Below are 22,133 nucleotides of genomic sequence, written 5' to 3'. Positions count from 1 at the left end.
ACACTGCAACTTAGTGCATATCTTTATTATAATTTCCACTGTTTAGGATATTTATATAAAAAAAAGAAAGAGGGCTATATTAAAAACCAATTTTACAAAGTTATTAGACATTTAATTTTAGGCTCATTTTTTAGAGGTACACTGTTGATGGGTAAATTCATCACACTGATTGAGATAATGATGTACATGAAAATGGTCTGCCACATGAAAACTAGCCAACCATAAACCTTTATGTATGAAAATCATAAATTATTCTAATTACCTCCCTAACACATACCTATTTGAAATCATGTGTTTTATTCTTCTCTGATTCAGGACTTTTAGTAATGTTTTGTATTGTATTAAGTGTACTCACTGCATTTCATCAATTCAAACATTCATACACTGAAATTAAAGATTAAATTAACAATCTTAACATTTTTAATCCATCTCCATTTATCCCTAAGGTGCAGGGATAGAATCAAGAAACTGCTGTTTTTATATGTCCATCATAATTATTACTTGATCTAAATGAATAACCGTGTATCTTATTTAGACCCCATAATATTTTTTACTATTATAAATAATAAATTCTACATTTGCAAGGAAATCTCTAAAACAAAACCCAAAGGCTTGAAGGTACAGTATGAGTACATAATAACACTTAGGATGGTTGTTTTTGGTCTTCCTCTCATTACTACAGGAAAGTATGAAGCTAAATTTCACCACAGGACTTAAATCGGAAAAACTACTATTGCAGCTATCATTCTTTATATGACCTTGGGTGTAAACATGATAGCATATATTTCATGTTGAATATTGATGCCTTAGTCATAGATCTACAATGGCCCCATTTGCAAATTTTAATAACATGACTTGAAAATCAACTCATTTTCAACTGATTAACACTGGTATGTATTTTGAACAATTTCAAAAAAGCGAAGTTTATAAAATCCAGATTATTTTAAGCACAGAAACAAATTGAAATTTATTCTGACTTCTTGTTTCGTAAGGAATATTGACAGCTGTATTACTCTGGATTTACATTTGCTATATCGAATTCATCTTATTTCATTCACAGGCTACTCTTACAAGTTTATTCATGGTGACAGGTGTTCACAATTCAAGGCTTTTTATGGATTTTTCTTCCTGCCAGTTTTCAGTATGTTATTCGAGTCAAGTAAATACAAAGGCAAATAAAGAATGAGTAATTACTCCCTTAGAGAAGAGAGAAAGATGCTCCTTCCCTTTTTCTACACATAAGCAGTGACCGTGTAGAAATGCAGAATATAAATAAAGGATATGGATATGTGTGGTATTTCATAATCAACCTTTCAAATGCGGCTTTGTCACTAGACTTTCTCATTAGATCATACTCCCATTTTAAAATTCTAATTAATTATAGAGCCTCTAATAAACAAAAGAACTACTCATCTCATGAAAGTGCCACAGTTGAACTCATTTTCTGCTTATTTGATGGAGTAAGAAGGTATTTGTCCATGTCCTTTATCTCCAACAAGAGCACATTAGTATAAATAGTGTAATCTTAAATCCTGAACTTTTCCTCTAATAAAAAACACGATTTTTTTAAACTGGAAAAATAGTCAAAGGAGCTTGAAAAGATTTTTTCACTGTGGCAGGAAAACAGAAACAGAAAGAACAAGGGCAATTATACTGTCAAAGAACATATTTCACTTCTAAGGGTTAAAAACTTAAGACTGATGAATCCTTAGGACCACATGAGCCACGTAACAATTTACTAGCTACCAGAGTACTGTTTTAAATCATTTCACTTTTCAAGGGATTTTAAACAAATGCACTCTTACTTACAATTTTCTTTGCATTAAAATGGCAAGTCAATGCTGAAATATCCAGACCTTTTGCAGATAAATTAAGAATCTTTATGAGAACTATACCATAGTCTTAAGTGTCACAGACCAACCACAGGAAACTCAGTAAATGCCTTGGAATCGAGAAGTTTAGCATTTTTCTCTTTTAGAAAGGCCCCATGCCTAGCTGAAATGTAAAAAGCCAATGAAGACATTTCCAGACCTCTCCTTCCTAAGGCATACAACAATACGTAACAATGGGCTGTGTTCTCTCTAGCTTCTTGTAGGAGGAGAAGGTTTTGTATGATTTGGCCAAGGGCGAGAGAAACCAGTGGGGACCAGATACCAGTCTCCAACACCAGTCATGACTATTTTAATGGTAACTGTTCTCATGCATTCACTTATTCCAAAAAGATAAGAATGCTATTTTGAGGAAAACAATAATTACATTCTTTGACACTCACATATTTCTTAGTCCTAGTACACACAACCTTAATTCCTACTTAATTTAAGTGAATGTTAGGCAGGTAGGTATTTCAGAAGAAATGTCTTAATACTTTTTAGCATCCTTTTTTGTAAGCTCAATATTAAAAAATTAAAATAGTCATTCCTTTTCTAAGAAAAAGAGAATACTGATTTATAGAAGTAAAATGTTGGTAAACTTAAGAATTAGACTCAGAAATCATGGGCTGAATTAAGCAAAACTTGAACAATGAAGGCAGTTATTTACTATAATCTAATTAATATAAGCTCAATATACACAAATTGATTAACATAAATAAGGTAAATGTTTCTTTGTTGATCCCAAAGCACAGCAGCCATAGGGATTAAACATCATATTACTGTGAGAGAGAGACACACACACACAAAGAAATAGACTCTTAAGCACCGGGAACAAACTAGTGATTACCAGAGGGGAGGTGGGTAGAAAGACTGAAGCAGGTGATGGGGAGTTAAGGAGTGCACATGTGATGAGCACCAGGTGATGTATGGAAGTGTGGGATCACTGTATCATATACGTGAAACCAGTTTTACACTGTATGTTAACTACACTGGAATCTAAATAAAAATTTCAGAAAACCCCATCATATTATACTAATAGTCATTTACTCTTTAGAGGATTTTTTTTTTTTGTATATCTAACTTACTTGTGAAACAGGACAGAATAGTTTTATTTAAATTGAAAATTAAAGAAAACCCTTCAAGTGCACAAAACAAACAGTTCTGCTCATTGATCTTTCAGAGACATGGATAACATTTTCCAATACAACCAAGAAAAAAACATACATAATTCTGCTCACTATAAAAATTCTTCTGATGTCCTGAATTAACTTTTAATATTTTATAAGAGGGATACAGCATACTGATATTTAGGTTAATAAGTAAATATAATGACTATAAAACCAACTTTGTTCATTGTATATATACATACGTAATGAAATAAAAAGTGAACCAAAGAATAGAACCTTTTTCTTTGTAAGACTATAAATTATGTCACTAATGTCCAGAACAAATCATGAATGTTTCTTACAACAGCAGTACAACCCATGTGGTTTTGGAAGAGAACAACAAATTCATATTGCTTGAAGTTACATAAATTTATTATTAAATGGAATTTGACAAAAACACTCTTAAAATGCTAAATATAAAATACTGACTAGGTATTACTATTCTTTTTTATACGATGGCATTCTATTACAGCCCAGAAAATTTACAGAGAATATTAAAAATGGTATTTTGCCAGTAAGCAGGTACATGAAAATAAAACTAGTGAACATTAAAAAAATATTTAACTTTTAAATCTTGAAGATGAACTCAGCATTGCAAAGCTACAAAACATATACAAGCAAATGCTAGAATATATAGTATGCCCTACTTTGGATGTAGAATACATTTTTTTCTGTGCTTAAATAATGTAATTCCTTTGCTTTCTGTAAACATGTAGAAAAACATTTTAAAAGGAAAAAGTATTTTAATACCCTAACATTGGACATATGGGCGTTGTGGTAGCAGTCATACAAAACATGTTAACGAAACATTCCAAATAAAATGACAAAGAACATGAATTTAACATTTCAGATCTGACTAATCATCATCATCATCATCACTACTGCTACTGTGAGTCATAATCCACTCCCTGTAGACCTGAATTTTCTGTAAGCATGGTAGAGGAAAAAAGAAGCACAAAGGTTAGTTAAGCATGGCAAAATGCTTGCAAAACATGTAAAATTATGAAATGTTCAAGGAGTCAGAATAATCTTAAGGCAGAGTTCAGATCTGAGTAGGGCAGTAATTACAGATATAACATTCCATAACTTAATAGACCTAAGACTAGACCTCACTGGCTGGTATACTCAATGGATAAAATAGTTGGATGATACCAGTAAGGTATTCCATGAATATATGAGAATTATTATTCTATTTCTCTAGTAGTGAACTTGAATCGCCCAGCTGGAGGCACTGTAATAGGTACTCCTTTCTAGATACAAAGGCATACAACCAAAGTGTATTTTATATTTAATTATATATAGGCCCATATAATTTACTGAATGTAGAGTACCTTTTTTTTTTTTTTAGAAAATTAGAAAATAAAAGGAGAAACATCTAAAGTATTATACATTTGCTAAAGCACCAATGTTAAATCACTCAGATTTAATCTCTCTAGACGAGACTTTAAATCCTGTTTCTACGTCATCTGCTTTTTTTCTAGAGTACTGGCACTCACGTATTGTAAAATATTTGCTAATGACAGTTTTGATTTAAAAAGCACCATTACCACCAAACCAACAACCTGCTTCTCACACCTATAAGAGAACAATGCTAACCACAACATCCTAAGGCCTCTGGTGAATTCTTATAGGTATTCCAGCTAATACTGTGTTTAATGCTCTTGCTAAAAAACAAGTAAAAATGGCTACAAGGATTGTGAGGTTTTCATCATTTAAATAGCTCTTCGAGCAGTTAACACTAAAACTGGCCTACTAAAAATAGTATGTACCATTAAAAACACACAGCCAAAGGTCATGGCTTTTAAATCCCAAAGTTTAAAACTTCAGCAAACCATTAATGTAGGTATAAAATAAATTTATTTGTCACTAAGATCAAATTATCAACTGAGAGAAATTTTTGTATCTTATGGCTTTCTTATTTATCATAATCTATTTCCTAATAATGAGGATTATTCCCCTCACTACTCATCCTTACTTCTTACTGAATTAATTAAAAGTTTCTCAGGAAATATTTTTAATTTTTCAACAGGTGATCTAATAACTATTCAGACCAGTAAAATGTCAGTAATAGGTTAACATAAGCTACTAATACAAGTAACAGGTTCCTTCCCTAAAAAGGGAAGGCTGGAATTGAATAGAAGTATATTTTTCAATTGTATTAACCAAGGGTGACTTCTGCACCATTTCCATCTTCCAAAGAATGATATACTATCACTACAGAGATTGCACAAAATGCCTTTTAGAGCACAACCTTTCGCTAGATTGCCACTTCTGTCCCAATGTGCAATTATTTGGATGCTTTAAAAACATTTTAAACACACTATCGCTTTACTAAATAATACACACTATCTCAATGGTCATGTTTTACTATATTAGATGGAAGTACATTTTACGCAAAATTATATATCCTGCATGTAGTGGGTAAAATACTGAAGTTTTAAATATTTACCATCATCATTTTAAACATGACAATATTTAAAATATCAAGGTTATAAAGAAAGGACCATATCCCCACTGTTTATTATTACTACAAATATTTTCAAGTCTATATAACATAATGACTCCTTGTCTGTTTGCAAAAAAATGATTTAGTAGTCCATATCTAAACCAAAGATGAAATAACTTTAAACTGGTATAATCTATTATGGTATGTTACCTACACCATAATTCAAATTTTAAAAAGTCCAGTTTTCAAAGTAAGAAAAATAGCTATTATTTTAGATAAAATGTTCGACCTCCAAGTGGCTTTTTGTTTCAAATCTGATTTTCCTTAATAAAAGATGTTGGCTTTCATGTGAGCTGCTTATCAGATCCCACAGGTTTTAAATAGACCACACAGGCATAAGGCAAGAAGAGGGTCAAGACTAGTTGAGTATCTTCAAAAGAAAAGTCTAAGAACCCAAGAATTTCACCAACAGCAGGGGTACTGGTTTTTTCCTTATCCATGTCCAAATGGACATGAGAACTGTGTAAAAGCTACTAGTGGCCTGATATGCAGAGGGAAGTACCCTAAACAGAAATGGTTTAATTGGCTAAGTAAGTACCACCAACTATGAGGGTACATAAGGCACGATGGTTTTCAACAAATTTAGCAAATCCAATACAGAACTAAGAACACCCTATAAAAAGATCAGATTCACTAAAATCCTATACAAAAATTTACCAATACAAAAGCTTTTCTTTGTATTCAAAATACTGAAACAGCTGTACGTAGTTTGAAAATTTTAAGACTAAAATCTATTGTTGGCTTTCACTTGTAAAGTCATGCATTAATTGTTTTCATATCAAACTTTTTGATGCCTGTAAAAAAGAAAAAAAAAATCTTATAGTAAATAAATGTACATTAAAACCTAAGTATTAGAAACTTATAAACAGAATTAAGCAAAACACATAAAAGCCCAAATAATCTAACATATATTTAAAATAGTATATAACTACTTTTAATAAAGTGAACCTGACTAAATTACTCGTAATGTGTAAAATATTTCTTCACCCACCTGTAACATCTGGTTTCCAGTCCCATCCCTCAACCTGTAAGGTCTGATGACTCCATCCTCATTAAAGAATCGCGGGGGCCGCAGGCTCTCCACTTCATCAGAAGTCTCTGTAGCTCTGCAGGAAAAAAAATATGACTTGACTACAAAAATTATTCAAGAACTCTTTAGTACACTTTAAAATGCAACTACTAAAAAGAATCTTCTTTTGGATAAGACTATTACATCACTTCTCTATTTTAAAATTTGTCTTTATGACACTAATGTAAGTTTTCTAGAAAAATGTCAACTTGTAAAGAAGTTTGTTTACAGATTGTCTTGGATTTTCTTTGTAGACAATAATTAGAATCAGCAAATGAATGTTGCTTTTTTTTTTCTCTGATTTTTCATTTTTCTTTTTCTATTATACTGTCTAGCTCTTCCAGTTCAATGCTAAGTACACCAATACAATACTAAATATGAGGTGATTATAGCTGACCTTGCCTCATTTCTAACTTTAAAGGGAAAGATTCTTCTACTTCTTTTTAATTAATTAATTAATTAATTAATTTATGTATTTATTTCTTTGACAGAGAGAGAGAGAGAGAGACAGCGAGAGAAGGAACACAAGCAGGGGGAGAGGAAGAAGCAGGCCTCCTGCCAGAAGGGAGCCTGCTGGAGGGCTCGATCCCAGGACCCTGGTATCATGACCTGAGCCAAAGGCAGATGTTAACGACTGAGCCACCCAGGCACCCTAAAGGGAAAGCTTCTAAGATTTCTCCATGAAGAACCTATATTAACAAAAAAAAATTTTTTTTAAGGTATCTTTTGTCAAAACAAGGACATTCATTTCTACTCTTAGTTTGTTTATAGTTCTTTTTTATTGTTATTGTTTTTAAAAAATCTTGAATGGGCAATGAAGATGAAATATGAAATTCCTTTCTGGTCATTGCTGTCATCATATAGTTAATCTCCTTCAATCTATTACTGTTATAAATCACATTACATGTATAGTTTTCTAATGTTCAAATACCCTAACATTCCTCATAGTCCCACTTGGGCTTGGCAGTTACTGTTTGAAAAATATATATGCATTGCTAGTTTTGGTACTATAATAATTTAACATTTTTTTATCAAGATTTTATTTATTTATTTGATAGAGATTACAAGTAGTCAGAGAGGCAGGCAGAGAGAGAGGAGGAAGCAGGTTCTCTGCTGAGCAGAGAGCCCGATGTGGGGCTCGATCCCAGGACCCTGAGACCATGACCTGAGCCGAAGGCAGAGGCTTTAACCCACTGAGCCACCCAGGCACCCCATAATTTAGCATTTTTGACTGTATGGACCTACATGAATGGTCTATTTGTTCATTCATTCAAAAAATATTCACAGATACAATCAACATTAATTAAGAGCTTACCACATAATGTATCCATACGTATAACACATACATATGGGTAAATTCTCCGATTAAAAAGCAGAAATTGGCAGAACAGATAAAAAAGTATGATCCAAGTATATGCTATCCAAAAAAGACGGACTTTAGAGTCAAAGATGAAAGTAAGTTGAAAATGAAAGGATGCAAAAGGATATAACATGTAAACAGTAACCAAAAGAGGGCTGGAAAAGCCATACCAAGTTCAGAAGAAAATTAAATTTTAAACAATATTCTCATTAAATACAAAGAAGGACATTTTACAAGAAAAGTTAATAAATCAAGAAGATATAAAAATTATGAACACATAAGTACTTAACAAGAGAGCTCCCAAATACATGAAGCAAAAACTGGCAGAACTGAGAAGAGAAAAAAAAAATCAGTAATAACAGTTATTTCTATATCCTACTTTTAATCATGACTGCTAAATAGAAGATCAGCAAGGAAACAGAAGACTTGAATAACATTATTATCCAACTAGACCTAATAGACCTCTATACAGAAAACATTTAACAGGAAACTATGTATTTTTCTCAAGTGGACACAGAACACTTTCCAGAACAGACCATGTATTAGGCCCTAAAGCATATGTTAATAAATATAAAAATGCTGAAACCTATAAGGTTTGTTATCTGGCCACACAGAATAAAACTGGAAATTTGTAAGAGAAGGAAATTTGGGCAATTCACAAATTTGTGGGAACTGAATGGCAGAAGGTCCAAGAAAAATAACCAAGGAAAGTAACTACTTTGAGACAAATGAAAACAAACACAATGTACCAAAACTTATGGGAGAAGGCAAAGACCGTGCTCACAGAGTGATTTATTGCTGTGAATGCCTAACACTTAAAAAGAAGAAAGATCCCAAATCAATAATCTAAATTTACACCTTGCAAAACCGGAGGAAGAAAAGCAAACGACCCAAAGCTAGCAGAAGGAAGGACGTAAGAAAAATTAGGGCAGAAAAGAAAATTAGAATAGAGATAAGCAGAAGAACAATGGAGGGGATCAATGAAACCGAAAATTGGTTCTCAGAGTCAACAAAAATGACAAAGAAAAAAAGAAAGAGGACTTCAATTGAATGAAGAAACAAACAATCTGATTAAGACTTCTATTAAATAAAGAGACCGAATTAGTAATCAAAAAACTTACCAGAAGAAAGGTCAAATCCAAATGGCTTCACTTCAATTTGATAAAATTCAGTGAATTTTATATAACTCATGGGTAATTCAGTAATTTTTATAACGTGTGTGTGTGTGTATATATATATGTAGATAGCGTTACACATATATAATGCCTGTATATCATATATATGACATTACATTATTCTAATGTACTTAAAATAAGTAAGTAAAAGCTTGCTTAACTTGCCAAGCCCTTCCTACAAGGCTGCTGGGAATGAAGAACCAAAAAAGAAGAACTCTGTAATGTCGAAATGATGCAAAGGAAACTTAAATGGGAATCAGGAAGATAATATATAACTTGCCATATTATACGGTTCAAAACGAAGGGCCTTGAGCCAAACAGCCGATTTATTTTATTTCTCACAGTTTAAGCATTTTACTCGTATCTTCCACCAGAGAAATCTTACCTTTTTATTCCCTGAAATGTACTGCTGGCCATGTCTATGATGCCTCCAGTTGGCCTTGCCACTGCTCCAACTAAACCCTTCCCAACACCTTTAAAGAAACCAGCTGCTCCTTCTTTTTGAGCTCCTAGAAAGAAAAAAACAAAGGTTTAGGCAAGTGGATCAAGAATGAAAACAGAATCAATTTGTGAAAGACCTGGTAATCTATATGGCCCAAAGGAATGTACTTGCCTTTGATCGGTTTTGTAACAATTCCTGTTATGCCACTTACAAAACCCTAGGGAGGAAAAGAAAAATTTATAATACTTTCAACACGATTCTTTAAAGAACCAACTCTGGCTTACAAAAAAATAGAGGGTTCTGCTTTCTAGATATTGTAAGAATCTAGAAAGCACTGGAACAGAAATACATCTAGAAATGCATTACCTAAGTATCCTAGTTAAACAATGATTTTAGAGGTTACTGACGTATTTTATATAGGTCACAACTCACTGCTCCTCCAATATCTAAATAATGCTTGAAGGAGTGCAAGTTAAGTACCTATTTTCTTATTCGCCAAATGTAGCTTTAAAAGATACTCCCAGAGGAGCGTTTGGGTGGCTCAATCAGTTAAGTGTCTGCCTTCAGCCCACGTCCTGGGATTGAGCCTGGAGTCGGGCTCCCTGCTCAGAGGGGAGTCTGCTTGTCCCTCTTCCTCTGCCCCTCCCTGCTGCTCGTGCTCTCTCTCACTCTATCAAATAAATAAATAAAATCTTAAAAAAAAAAAAAGAAGAAGAAGAAGGAAGAAGAAAGAAGAAAGAAGAAAGAAGAAGAAAATCCCTGACCAGTTCACAACCCTGGGAAATTTCTTACAGAAACTAAGCCTTTTCCTCCACGAGTGATGCCTTCTCTAAGACCGGCTGGCTGCCTATTCATGGCTTCTCTCCTCTTCTGCTGGTAGTCTTCATCCATGGTCATAGCTGCCACCCCTTTAGCCATAGCATTGGTGATTTTGGAGGCAGCACCAGCTAATCCACCTAGCAGAAATGATCATTATTTTTAGTAAAAGCAGAGGTAAAATTACTTTCTTGAACTAATCACAGCTGGTCGGCGTCCTCTTTCTTACCAACAGCTCCACCAACTAATGCCTTCAGTCCTAGGGCCATCCCCTCCACAAACTCTTCGGGACCCTGGATGGCTCCCTAAAAGGTCAAATAATAACAACAAAGGTTACATTTTCTTTTAAAGTGAACTTATTGATATAAATTAAGAAAGCAGTAGGAACAAGAATAAAAATATCCTAGAGGAAGTGAAACCAGCAAAAAGCTTCACATTAACAAAATTCTAAGAGATACTTCGCAACGTTGAAAGTACAAGGAACAAGTGGATGCAAACTCAGGAACGGGACTGTTTACCAATGTGTACAAAACATGTTTGCTCCAAACTGTAAGTTCCAGGAGGAAAACATAAGCACTAACCACTCTTGATAATTTTTGTAAAAGAAGTAACTGCACTTTAATACTTAATACTGATGTTTCAAATATACTGTACAATATAAGTAACAGTTTTACTTTTTCATTACCCTCTACATTTAGAAGTAAAAGTAGGAGAGTTTTGAATGTTTTAAAAGAAAATGTTAAGGGAGAAAACAATCACTATTTTGTCACTGATTAAGATGGTTTTGCACAGTGTCTGCCTGCAGTTGCTTTCACTGTCCCACACAACGGTGCAAAGGCTGCCTGCCCCTGGTGATCTTACTTCTACTACAGAAAACGTTTACCTACCTTTAATACTCCAAAAGAATACTGAAAATATAGTATATCTTAGTAAAATCTTAAGTTTAGATTTTGAGGGTAAAATTTCCCTCCAAATTTCTCAAAACCTCTTACAATTCTTTGCTGCAATATCATGTTCTTCTGTTATGTCTCCCAAAATCTATTTACACCTACACTTCAAGTTAACAGTTTGGGATGCATTATTTTTTCCTAAGTATTAGTGATACAATGCAAGAATAACTATTTTATTACCTGGTACGGTTCATAAAAAAATGCTTCCACACCTTCAGAAAATTCTCTAATCAAGCCAAAGGGATTTCCCAAAACTTCAAGTCCAAGAATGAGTACATACATTTGCTTAATGGCCTAAAAATGAAATACAAATATAAATCAATTCAGCCAACTGGAAAAAAATGTTGATCAGTACACACATCCAGTTTCTTTTCTTTAAGGCTAACACCCTTACCACCAATTTCAACACCTATACCATATCACCGTATGTATCACTAGTTTTGTTTTTAAAAAGTGGTTTGGTGTTAGAGTATTGCAGATAGTATGACATATTTACATAAAGCTTTAGAATACTCAAAATGCTTTCACTTTTACAACTGTCTGTGACAGTTGCTATTACCACCATCCTTTTATAGGCTGGAGAAACATAAAAGTCAAATGATGCCCAGGGTCACGTAGTAGATAAAGAGCAAAACTGGAATCCAAACCCAGATATCTTGAATCAGGCTTAGTGTCTGTCCACTACAGAACAGCTGTCTCAGATGCTATCTAAGTTATATCCTAAGATACAGGAGTCTTTCTAAAGATGGAAAAAAAAATCCATTAAAATAACATATCTAACTGACTCAACAACACAACTACATTAAAAACTGCCTGTATTCAGTTAGTTGCTAATAGCTTCCCCTGAAACTATTTTTTTAGAGTAAGTTTGGTGAATTAGTTAATATTTTATTTAAAGATATTTAAGTCCACATTTATCCAAAAAATATTTCTGTCAGTAGCTCAAAAAGAAAAAGGCAAAAAAATGAAACGGTGTCATGGCTCAATTTCTTTTTCAATTCTGAGAAAAAAAAAAAGTTTTAAGATTTTGGAAAATGGCTATTTACTTCCTTGTCAAATCTACATTATACTTGTACAGACCCAGTTTCACTGTCTCAATCTGTCCCTTTATAAAATATCTCAGACAAACCTGTTTCGAATAGTGTCTTATTACTTCAGACTGTAGTTCAGATGCTGTATGGAACTGATAGTTCAGCTCAAAAAATGCAAGCCTGAAAAACACATACAAATATGTGTGAGGATGTGTGTAGGAGGGGAAGAGGGAGACAGGGGAAGAGAATATTTTTAATATTAACAAATTGTTTCCTTTTCTTTCCTTTCGTACATTTCCCATGCCAATCAGAAAGCCTACTCTTTTACATAGGCATATTCTGGTCAAAGAACCCTCAAAGAATCTCATGAAAGCTATGGATCTTATCCTCAGAAGAGCCACCAATATAAACATATTTTCACATCCTTCAGGGGATTCAGAGACCCTCTGGATACCACTCATGGACATGAACTGTATTTTCCAACTCTGCCCTGTCATGGCCCACACAGAAATGTCTGGCATGGTGAGGTGAATAGAGAGGTTTTATTTTTATCTTTTTTTTTTTTTTTTCTTAAAGATTTTGGCCATTCTGCTCAAGAATGGCCAGGCTTCAGTTGCTGCAGATCCTGTCTGATCAGCGGACGGCTGAGGAATCAAGGTCGGTTGACTGCTAACCTATTCACAGCACATGCGGATCCACTGCTTGGGAAGCTCTCTGTTAGCTGGTAGACAGAAGCCGGATGAGAAATCTCATCCTATTCCCAACGTCTTCAAACCTATGTTCTTTAATTTGACTGGTATCTAACTTTATCTAGATTTAGAGTTACATCCTACTGGATTCACTGAGTCTTACCAAGGTTCTTAATAACATTGCTGGGTGCTACCTGAAAAGGTCATTCTCATCTGAAGTCTCCACTCAGACTTTTTTGAGTTTATTTGGTCAGGTACTCTAATAGCTTCCGTTACGACTCACATTAAAATGTATATTCTCGGCTGTAATGTTTAAACAAATCCCTTCATTTCCCCTATCACAGCTTTCATTTTGCTTTAGTCGCATATGCTCTGACAATCTTGACCCTAAGAGCCCTGAAGCCACATGGTATAAGTGCCATACCTTCAGGCACTCACAGCTTCTCAGGAATCCTCTGTAGCCCAGAAAGGCCTTATATGTTGCACAAACTTGTATGGCCTCTGTCCCTCTTTCTTAAGGAAATTATTTAATAATTATTCTGTTCCTTCTAGTTAAGGTTTAGCAGGTTAAATGTTACTTAAATCATATTCCATTTAATAGCAAAACCCATATTTGTCTATGATTTCCAATGTCCTTTGTACACTTTTTCACTTGTAAAGTTTTTAGGTAAATGTAAAATGGACTTTTCGTCAATTTATAGATTTGAATATTAAACATACTTAAAAACTACATCTTGTACATCTGTAAGGGTGGCACCAATACTCTTCAGGAGAAGATTTAAAGAGCGAACGGCCACGAGTCCTTCCTGCTGTTCTGAATCTTTAGCTTCTTCTCTGCCCGACCTCAGTGAAACACTTAAATGCAACTAAAGAGATAAAGAGACAAATATTTAAGCACTATCTGCAAAATGACAATTTTAACTTTTAAAATTTAATCTTATTTTAAATTTACTACACCATATAAGATTTCAAAGTTTGATAAATTTCAGTTTTGCAATTTTAGATTATGCCAAAATTATTAAGTGAAAAGTTAAAGGAGTTTAAAATTGAATACAGCTCTTTTTAAATTTTAAATTCAGTAATGTAAGCTAATATGGTACTTAGGCTCAATCCCTAAGTACCATATTAGTAGTACCATATTAGCTTACATTACTGAATTTAATCTTTTGGTAAAGCTATGAAAATAATAATTTTTATATATTTTTAAATAATAATAATAATCCAGAAGTTGCAGTTGTTGAAAATAACTCAGTGTTTCAAGTATTAGAATTAAGTTACCAGGTTGAAATCAGTTAAAACAAACTTTCACACTTTCGTATTATATGCATTTATATAATCATTTATATACTATATATATTATGTATATATATATAATTTTCTATACAATATTTCCAAGTGTTATGTAAGTATGATATGCATTTATATATAATTACTTATAACAATATTGTGTGTGTATATATATATGTACAATAATTTTCTATAATTTTCTTCAAGTATTATGTAAGTAATTCAGAAACTCTGTATTAAGAGCTTATATTTAGTTCCATTCAGTGTTCAGTTCTTAAATCAAGGTTACTCCACAAATTAATTTACAACTCAGAAACTATAGTTAGTAATATTGTAGTGCATTATTTGAAAGTTGCTAAGAGAGTAAATAAATCTTAAAAGTCCTCATTACAAGAAAAAAAAAACTTTTTTAACACTGTATCATGATGGAAGGGAACGAATTTATTGCGATGATCATTAACAGAGTATACAAATATCAAATCATTACCTTATACACCTGAGACTAATCCATGTTATATGTCAGTTATACCAATACACACACATCATACACAAAATTAAACAGGTTAACAGAAAACTAAGGTAACAAAAATGTTAGGTCAAGACCCCAATGTTCATAGCAGCAATGGCCACAGTAGCCATACTGTGGAAAGAACCAAGATGCCCTTCAACAGACAAATGGATAAAGAAGATATGGTCCATATATACAATGGAGGATTATGCCTCCATCAGAAAGGATGACTATCCAACTTTTGTATCAACATGGACGGGACTTGAGGAGATTATGCTGAGTGAAATAAGTCAAGCAGAGAGAGTCAATTATCATATGGTTTCACCTATTTGTGGAGCATAAGGAATAACATGGAGGACATTGGCAGATGGAGAGGACAAGTGAGTTGGGGGAAATCGGAGGAGGAGACGAACCATGAGAGACTATGGACCCTGAGAAAGAAACTGAGGGTTTTGAAGTGGTGGGGGGAGGATTGGGAGGGTCTGGTGGTGGGTATTAAGGAGGGCACGTATTGCATGGAGCACTGGGTGTGATGAATAAACAATGAATCTTGGAACACTGAAAAAATAAAATAAAAAAAAAAGATATGAACATATAAACACATGTTGTAGGTGGCTCCAATATTATTTCCATATAGTGAAAAATTGTTGTAAGTATAAATAAAAATTTCAGAGGACTATTCCTGCTACTTTATTTACAGAATTTATATACTATTAGAGAAAATAATTTATATATATATGTAATTATATATATATATAATTGGGATATATAATTTATATCCCAAACAAAGCAAGTCAAGTTGCTATTACCTAGATTATCAAGGATAATAAAAAATGACTTCTATTTCCCCTACCTTGATAGGAGATATATGGAAGTATTCATAGAGACTGACTTGTGATGAATCTGCTAATGAAGCTGTTTTATATTCTTCTTGGAAAGCTTCTATATCTTTATGAAAAAGTTCAACCTATAGGGGAAAAAAAAGCATTAAAAACTTAAAGGATCCATCTGTTTGAGGCATTTAAGTCAATAGCTCAGATACTGCAGAACACACCTCCATAACATCCATATTCAACACTGTTTATGATTAGAAAGTTATTGTAAGAGAAGGGAACCTAATACCTGTTAGTAAAGCTCTGTCCCTAACTCACAAATTGATAAGCATATTTTGTTTCCACCTAATCCATTACAAAACACTAAGCTTTTCTTCTTGGGACTATAGAGTTATCCCCAAAAGCTACTATAATCCAGTGTATCAATACTTTCTCAGGAATATTTCTTTCTTTAAATATAATCATAGTTCTTCTGTAGCTTTTTAGTAAATACCTCACTGACACCTACAGAGGCCCATGCTATAATCAAAAAGGGGAAGGCACTGAAAATGATGTTGTATTAAGTGATGAATATGGCTTTCATTCTTGATAATCAACATTAATTCTCTTTTAAACACAAATTTAACTACTTCTATGTGTTGAGAAATGGCCCCAACATTCACATTTTGACCTATCATCAACAGTATCAAAATGACAGCCTTATTAAAAGTACAGTGTCTGGAAATTGACTTCTCAGATGACAGGGTGAAGGGCTCTTCAGACCAGTTCCCCAGTGAAACTGGTGAAACAAACAAACATTTGGGGTGCCTGGGTGCCTCAGTCGGTTAAGCATCTGACTCTTGGTTATGGCCCAATTTATGATTTGGGGGTCATGGGATCAAGCCCTGCATCAGGGTCCACACTCCATGGGGAGTCAGCTTCAGATTCTCTCCCTCCACATACCCCCATGCATACATTCTCTCTCTAAAATAAATAAATATTTAAAAAATAAATATAAAAAACCTAAATATCTAAGGCCTCTATGAATGAACCTAATGGTATAAGCAAATAAAACATCTTTTCAAGAAAATCTACAAAAATTTGTAAGAAAAGTGAATCTGTAGTATTTGAACAAGTACCATTCCCTCAGATCCCCCTCCTAGTTCAACAAGCCATGACTTCACTCTAGACTGCTACACTCAAGAACATAAAGCTCCCTGTCTGCCCAGTGGACAGCTGGAATACTTTCTTCCTGGGAGGCATAAGATGTCAGCGTTTCTCATCCCACCCCCAGTTACCAGCTGCTAATGCTACATTATGGGGATGGGAGAGCTTCTGTCCCACTGCCCAGCCTCTACTCATGGAACAAAAGCTCTAATTTGGTGTAATACCACTGAGAATACTGGGTTCTGATCACTCCTGTTCCACTCCTAGCTCTGAAGCTCTGGTCGGATATTTTTACCTGGGGGACAATGAAACTTTAAAATAACTCCTAATCTTTTTCCAAAGAAACCCCTAATCTTTTCCCAAAGCCTTCGACTTCGATTGTAAGAGAGTTTTTGAAGAAGTTCACATCTCAGCATTAGGAAACAGTAAATGTCATAGGGAAAGATAACTGGAAGGAAAATCAATGATTCAATGAAGATGCAGGCTAAACTGCAGGCGTCTTAGTTTTCATGAGTGAAATGGGGAAAGAGTTTAAGGGGTCCTCCTGGGGTCAAAACAAGTATCAAACACTGATCTCCAGATGAGTTCCTCAAAGAAAAAAAAAAAGAGCCCAAGTTTGATTAGATTAGTCTGTAGAACAATTTATGGCCTAAGGTACTGTGGAAAAAAAATAATGCAATCAGCCAGCAATTAGTAGACTTCAATAGCTAGGTGTGTTGTGAAAAGAGAAGAGGGCCCAGCCCCAAAACCAATTGTTCCAGGGTAAGGGTGGGTATTCCAAGATCTTCACCTCTCTGAGAAGCAACACCAAAAGCTTAACATTGCAGGAGAAGTAAGGGGTGTAGGAAGGGTAGACTTCAATAAAAAAAATCTAACCAGTCACAGAAGGAACAAATAAGCTAATAAGCTTTGGGGACAGAGGGATCGGTAGCCAGTTTTTATAGTGTATCATCTAAAATGTCTAAGTTCCCAACCAAAAATTATGATATGTGCAAAGACAGGAATGTATGACCCATACACTGGGAAAAAACTAGGCAAAAGAAACTGCATGTGAGAAGTGACGAGACTGGATTAAAAGAAAAATACTTCCAAGTAGCCACTATAAATATGTTCAAAGAACTTAAGAAAACCTGGGGCGCCTGGGTGGCTCAGATGATTAAGTGTCTGCCTTTGGCTCAGGTCATGATCCCAGGGTTCTGGGATTGAGCCCTGCATTAAAGAAAACCATATTTAGAAAGTGAAAGAAATTATGATGACCATGTCTTATCAACTTGAACACTACATCAAATACAGAGGGAGAAAAATTATATATTAAAAAACCTATTAAAAATTCTGGAATTGAAAACTGTAATAGAAATGGAAGATTCACTAGAAGGACCGAACAGTGTATTTGAGCTGATAGGAGAAATAGAAACACTTCATTATACGCTAAATTAAATGCATTGTTTTATCATGACCTTGAAGGCAAAGTGTTAAAGATGATGCAGTCTGAAGAACAGAGGAAAAAGAGTGAAGAAAAATCAACACTCTCAGAGAAATGTGGTACATCATTAAGCATGCTAACATATACAATATGGGTATATCAGGGGAAAAGAGAGTAAAAGTAGAAAAAATACGTGAAGAAATAATAGCTGAACGTTTTCTATATTCAATGAAAAACAATAAGCAACATATCCAGGAAGCTAAATGAACTCCTAGTGCATAAATGGAAAGAGGTTCACAAAAGATATGTAACAGTAAAATTGCTGAAAGTCAAAGACAAGGAGAAAATCTTAAGAAACAAGAAGAGAAAAACAACTTAACTACATATAAGATGACCCTGATGAGACTAATAGTTGGGGTGGCTGGGGGGCACAGTTGGTTAAGCATCCCACTCTTGGTTTTGGCTCAGGTTGTAGTCTCAGGGTTCTGAGACAGAGCCCCATGTCAGGCTGTGCACTCAGTGCAGAGTCTGCTTGAGTTTCTCCTTCTCTCCCCACCCCTCCCCTCACCTATGCTCTCAAATAAATCTTAAAAAAAAAAAAAAAAAAGATTAATAGTTGACTTCTTAGCAGAAAGGAGGCAAGAAGACAGTGGGTAACATATTCAAAGTACTCAAAAGAAAAAAAACCTGCCAACAAAGAATCCTAATTCCAGTATAAATACCTTTCAAAATGAAAGAATATGAAGACTTTTCCAGACAAAACAAAAACAAAAACAAAAACAAAAACAAAAAACTAGGAGAATTTATGGCTAGTAGGTGTGCCTTACAAGAAATACTTATGAAAGTTCCTCAGGCTGAAAGCAAGTTACCCCAAATGGTAATTAGAATCCAAATGAAAAAAAAAAAGGAAAAAAAAGATTGAACTGGAAAAGATAATGATGTAAATAGTATAAATATATAACCATTTCTTTCTCTTACCTAATTTAAAGAGCAACTGACTATTTATGTATAAGAAATACAGTGTTCGCCCTATAATAACAGACCAGTATCACATGAATGTGAACACAAAGAGCCTCAAAAAAATACTACTGACCCAAATCCAGCAAAATACGAAAATATTATACACAAGACTAAGTGGGTTGCTTTAACATCCAATGTAATAAAATCAACAGAACAAAAACCATATCACCATATCACCAAGAGATGCAGAAAAAGCATTTGACAAAATTCAACACACTTTCATGATAACACTTAGCAAACTGGAACTATTAGAGAACTCTACCTAATGTAGGTTATCTACAAAAAAAAAAAACTACTGTTGATATAATTAATGGTAAAAGATTTTTCTTTATATCAGAAACAAGGCAAGAATGTCTGCTCTTGCACTTGTATTCAATGTTGTACTAGAGGTTCTAGCAGGGCAATTAGGCAAGAAGAAACAAAAGCCATGCAGATTAGATCAGAAAGGAAGAAGCAAAACTATTCTCAGATGGCACGATCTTATATGCAGAAAATCCTACAGAATGTATAAAACAACTATTAGAGGTAATAAATGAGTTCATAAGGTTGCAAAATATAAGATCAGTATAAAAAATCAATTATATTTCTATATACTTGCAATGAACAAAAAATGAGATTAAAAAACAATTCTGTGCAGACTATAAAAAAGAATACTCAAAAATAAATTTAACAAAAGAGCCAAACTTATACTCTGAAAATTATACAAATGTTGAAAGAAAATAAAGATCTACATACAAGCACAACATTCAATGTTTAAGGATCAAAAGACTTAATAATGTTAAGTTGTCAGAACTCCAAAACTGGTATGCAGATTCAATGTAATCTCTGTCAAGACCCCAGATGACTTCTTCAAAGAAGCTCTCAAGCTGATTCTAAAATTCATATGGAATTGCAAAAACATTTTGAACAACAACAAAGGAGGAAGATTCATACTTCTCAATTTCAAAACTTACTACAATACAATAATAATCAGGACAGTACAGTATTGGTAAAAAGATGGACTTACAGATTAATGGAATAAAACTGTATGTTAATGGTCAACTGATTTTTGACAAGGGTACCAAGACCATTAATCAGGAAGGAATACTCTTTCAGTAAATACAATAAATGATACTGGGACAACTCGATAGCCAAATGCAAAAGACTGATGTTGGGCCCTTACCTCCCACTATATACAAAAATTAACTCAAAATGGATGAAAGACCTGATTATAAAAAAAAAAACTCTTAAAACATAGGGCTAAATTCATAACATTCACAACCTTAGATCTGACAAAAGACTCTTAAAAACGACACCAAAAACATGAACAACAAAAAAAAGAATTTGGATTTCATTAACATTAAACTTTTGTGCTTCAAAAGACATCAGGAAAGTAAAGCACAACACACAGAATGCGAGGGAAAAAACGAGAATGAGAGAAAATATTTGCAAATCATTTATCTGATATGGGACTTGTATTTAGAATATATAAATAACTTTTACAATTCATTAAAAGGAAGACAACCTATTTAACAAAGGATCTGAATAGACATTTCTCTATAGAAAATATGTAAATGGTCCATCAACACATAAAAAGATGCTCAACATCATTCATCATCAGGTACATGTAAATCACAAAATCACAATGATATACTACTTCACACTCACTATGATGGCTAGAATCCAAAGGATAGATAGCAACAGGTATTGATGATGATGCATTAAAAAAAAACTGTATGATTCCATTTATATGAAATATCTAGAACAAGAAATCCTATAGACAAAGTACATCAGTGATTGATGGGACTGGCATGGTTTCCTTCTTCAGTTGGTGAAAATGTTCTGGAATGAGATAGTAATGATCCTTGTACAATTCTGTAAATACATTAAAAAACATGGCTTTGTCCACCATGGATGATTAAAATGTATAATGTGTGAACTGAATTTCAATAAATTTAAAAGAAAAAAAAAGTATTATTTGCCCTAGTCCTTATCCATGTAATCTGTATTACCTTCAGAATTCTTTTTATGAAGACAGCAGAAAAAGATTGTATCTGATCTACCCTATCACTATGACTTTAAGGTCTTTCTATCAGTCACAAATAAGACACTTAACCTTTTATTTTTATCCCTTCTCTCACTGAATATTCTTGTCACACCCAAATTTCTAAGTTATTAATCAAAACAAAGTAACCCCGGAAAATAAAATAGGAAAAAACAGTGATGTGAATATGAGTATTTCTCCCTACTACTGGCCTAAAAACTTTCCTGTTTGCTAACTCACCTTCAAAAGGCTATTTTAACTTGTCTTGCTTTTTTCATGTATAATCTGAAAATGGGATTTCTACCAATTTACCCACCATAGCAGTGTAAGAAAAATTTAAAAATTTTATTTTTAAAATGGACCAAAACCATTTTAATACATTAAAAAATTTCTAATTTTTTTGGTCCTCCTCCTTCCCCAATCCTTCCTGTTAATACTATCATTCTAAATCTCACCTCAGTTTTTTCAGTCACTTCGGCTTCTGTCATAAGTTCTGCTAAAGCATAGACAAATCCAAGATCTAACCTGAGGTCCATTTCTTGGATCAACACCTTGAAATACCTATAATACAAAATAGAAAACATTTAAAAACCATCGATTAAAGTGCATTTAAAAAATGAGATGAGAAAAAAGCATCAGATAATTATTAGAATGCTGAAATTCAGGATTTTATAGATGAACAAATAAAATTGTCATGGCAACACTGTTCATAATAGCAACAAACTCAAAATGTGAAAATGCCTATGAAGAGAAAACTGGTAAGTAAACTATGGTATACAGTCATATGGCAGAATATTATATAATAGTGATAGTAAACT

The 22,133-nt window shown here is 33.6% G+C and overlaps 1 protein-coding gene across 5 annotated transcripts in view; it reads right to left on the bottom strand.

The window, feature by feature from the left end:
- Positions 1–22,133, bottom strand: part of VPS13A (vacuolar protein sorting 13 homolog A) — a 229,371-nt gene that overhangs the window by 17,832 nt on the left and 189,406 nt on the right. For 3 of the 5 annotated variants that reach the window (XM_032866682.1, XM_032866678.1, XM_032866679.1), the window contains exons 59-68: positions 21,771–21,876; positions 15,724–15,837; positions 13,796–13,941; positions 12,485–12,566; positions 11,536–11,649; positions 10,635–10,710; positions 10,382–10,545; positions 9,761–9,806; positions 9,533–9,656; positions 6,535–6,649 (exon numbers count right to left, since the gene is read on the bottom strand). In XM_032866682.1, coding sequence (XP_032722573.1) covers positions 6,535–6,649; positions 9,533–9,656; positions 9,761–9,806; positions 10,382–10,545; positions 10,635–10,710; positions 11,536–11,649; positions 12,485–12,566; positions 13,796–13,941; positions 15,724–15,837; positions 21,771–21,876 — 1,087 coding nt within the window. Of the gene's footprint in view, positions 1–3,339; positions 6,338–6,534; positions 6,650–9,532; positions 9,657–9,760; positions 9,807–10,381; positions 10,546–10,634; positions 10,711–11,535; positions 11,650–12,484; positions 12,567–13,795; positions 13,942–15,723; positions 15,838–21,770; positions 21,877–22,133 lie in introns of those variants that run through there. The other 2 variants (XM_032866681.1, XM_032866680.1) reach the window with 2 other exon arrangements.

Source organism: Lontra canadensis, unplaced genomic scaffold (assembly GCF_010015895.1).
Source record: "Lontra canadensis isolate GAN:19392208 unplaced genomic scaffold, GSC_riverotter_1.0 scaffold31, whole genome shotgun sequence".
NCBI lineage: Eukaryota > Metazoa > Chordata > Mammalia > Carnivora > Mustelidae > Lontra > Lontra canadensis.
Note: the sequence above shows the minus strand (reverse complement) of the source record. Positions and strands in the feature narration are given on the sequence as shown.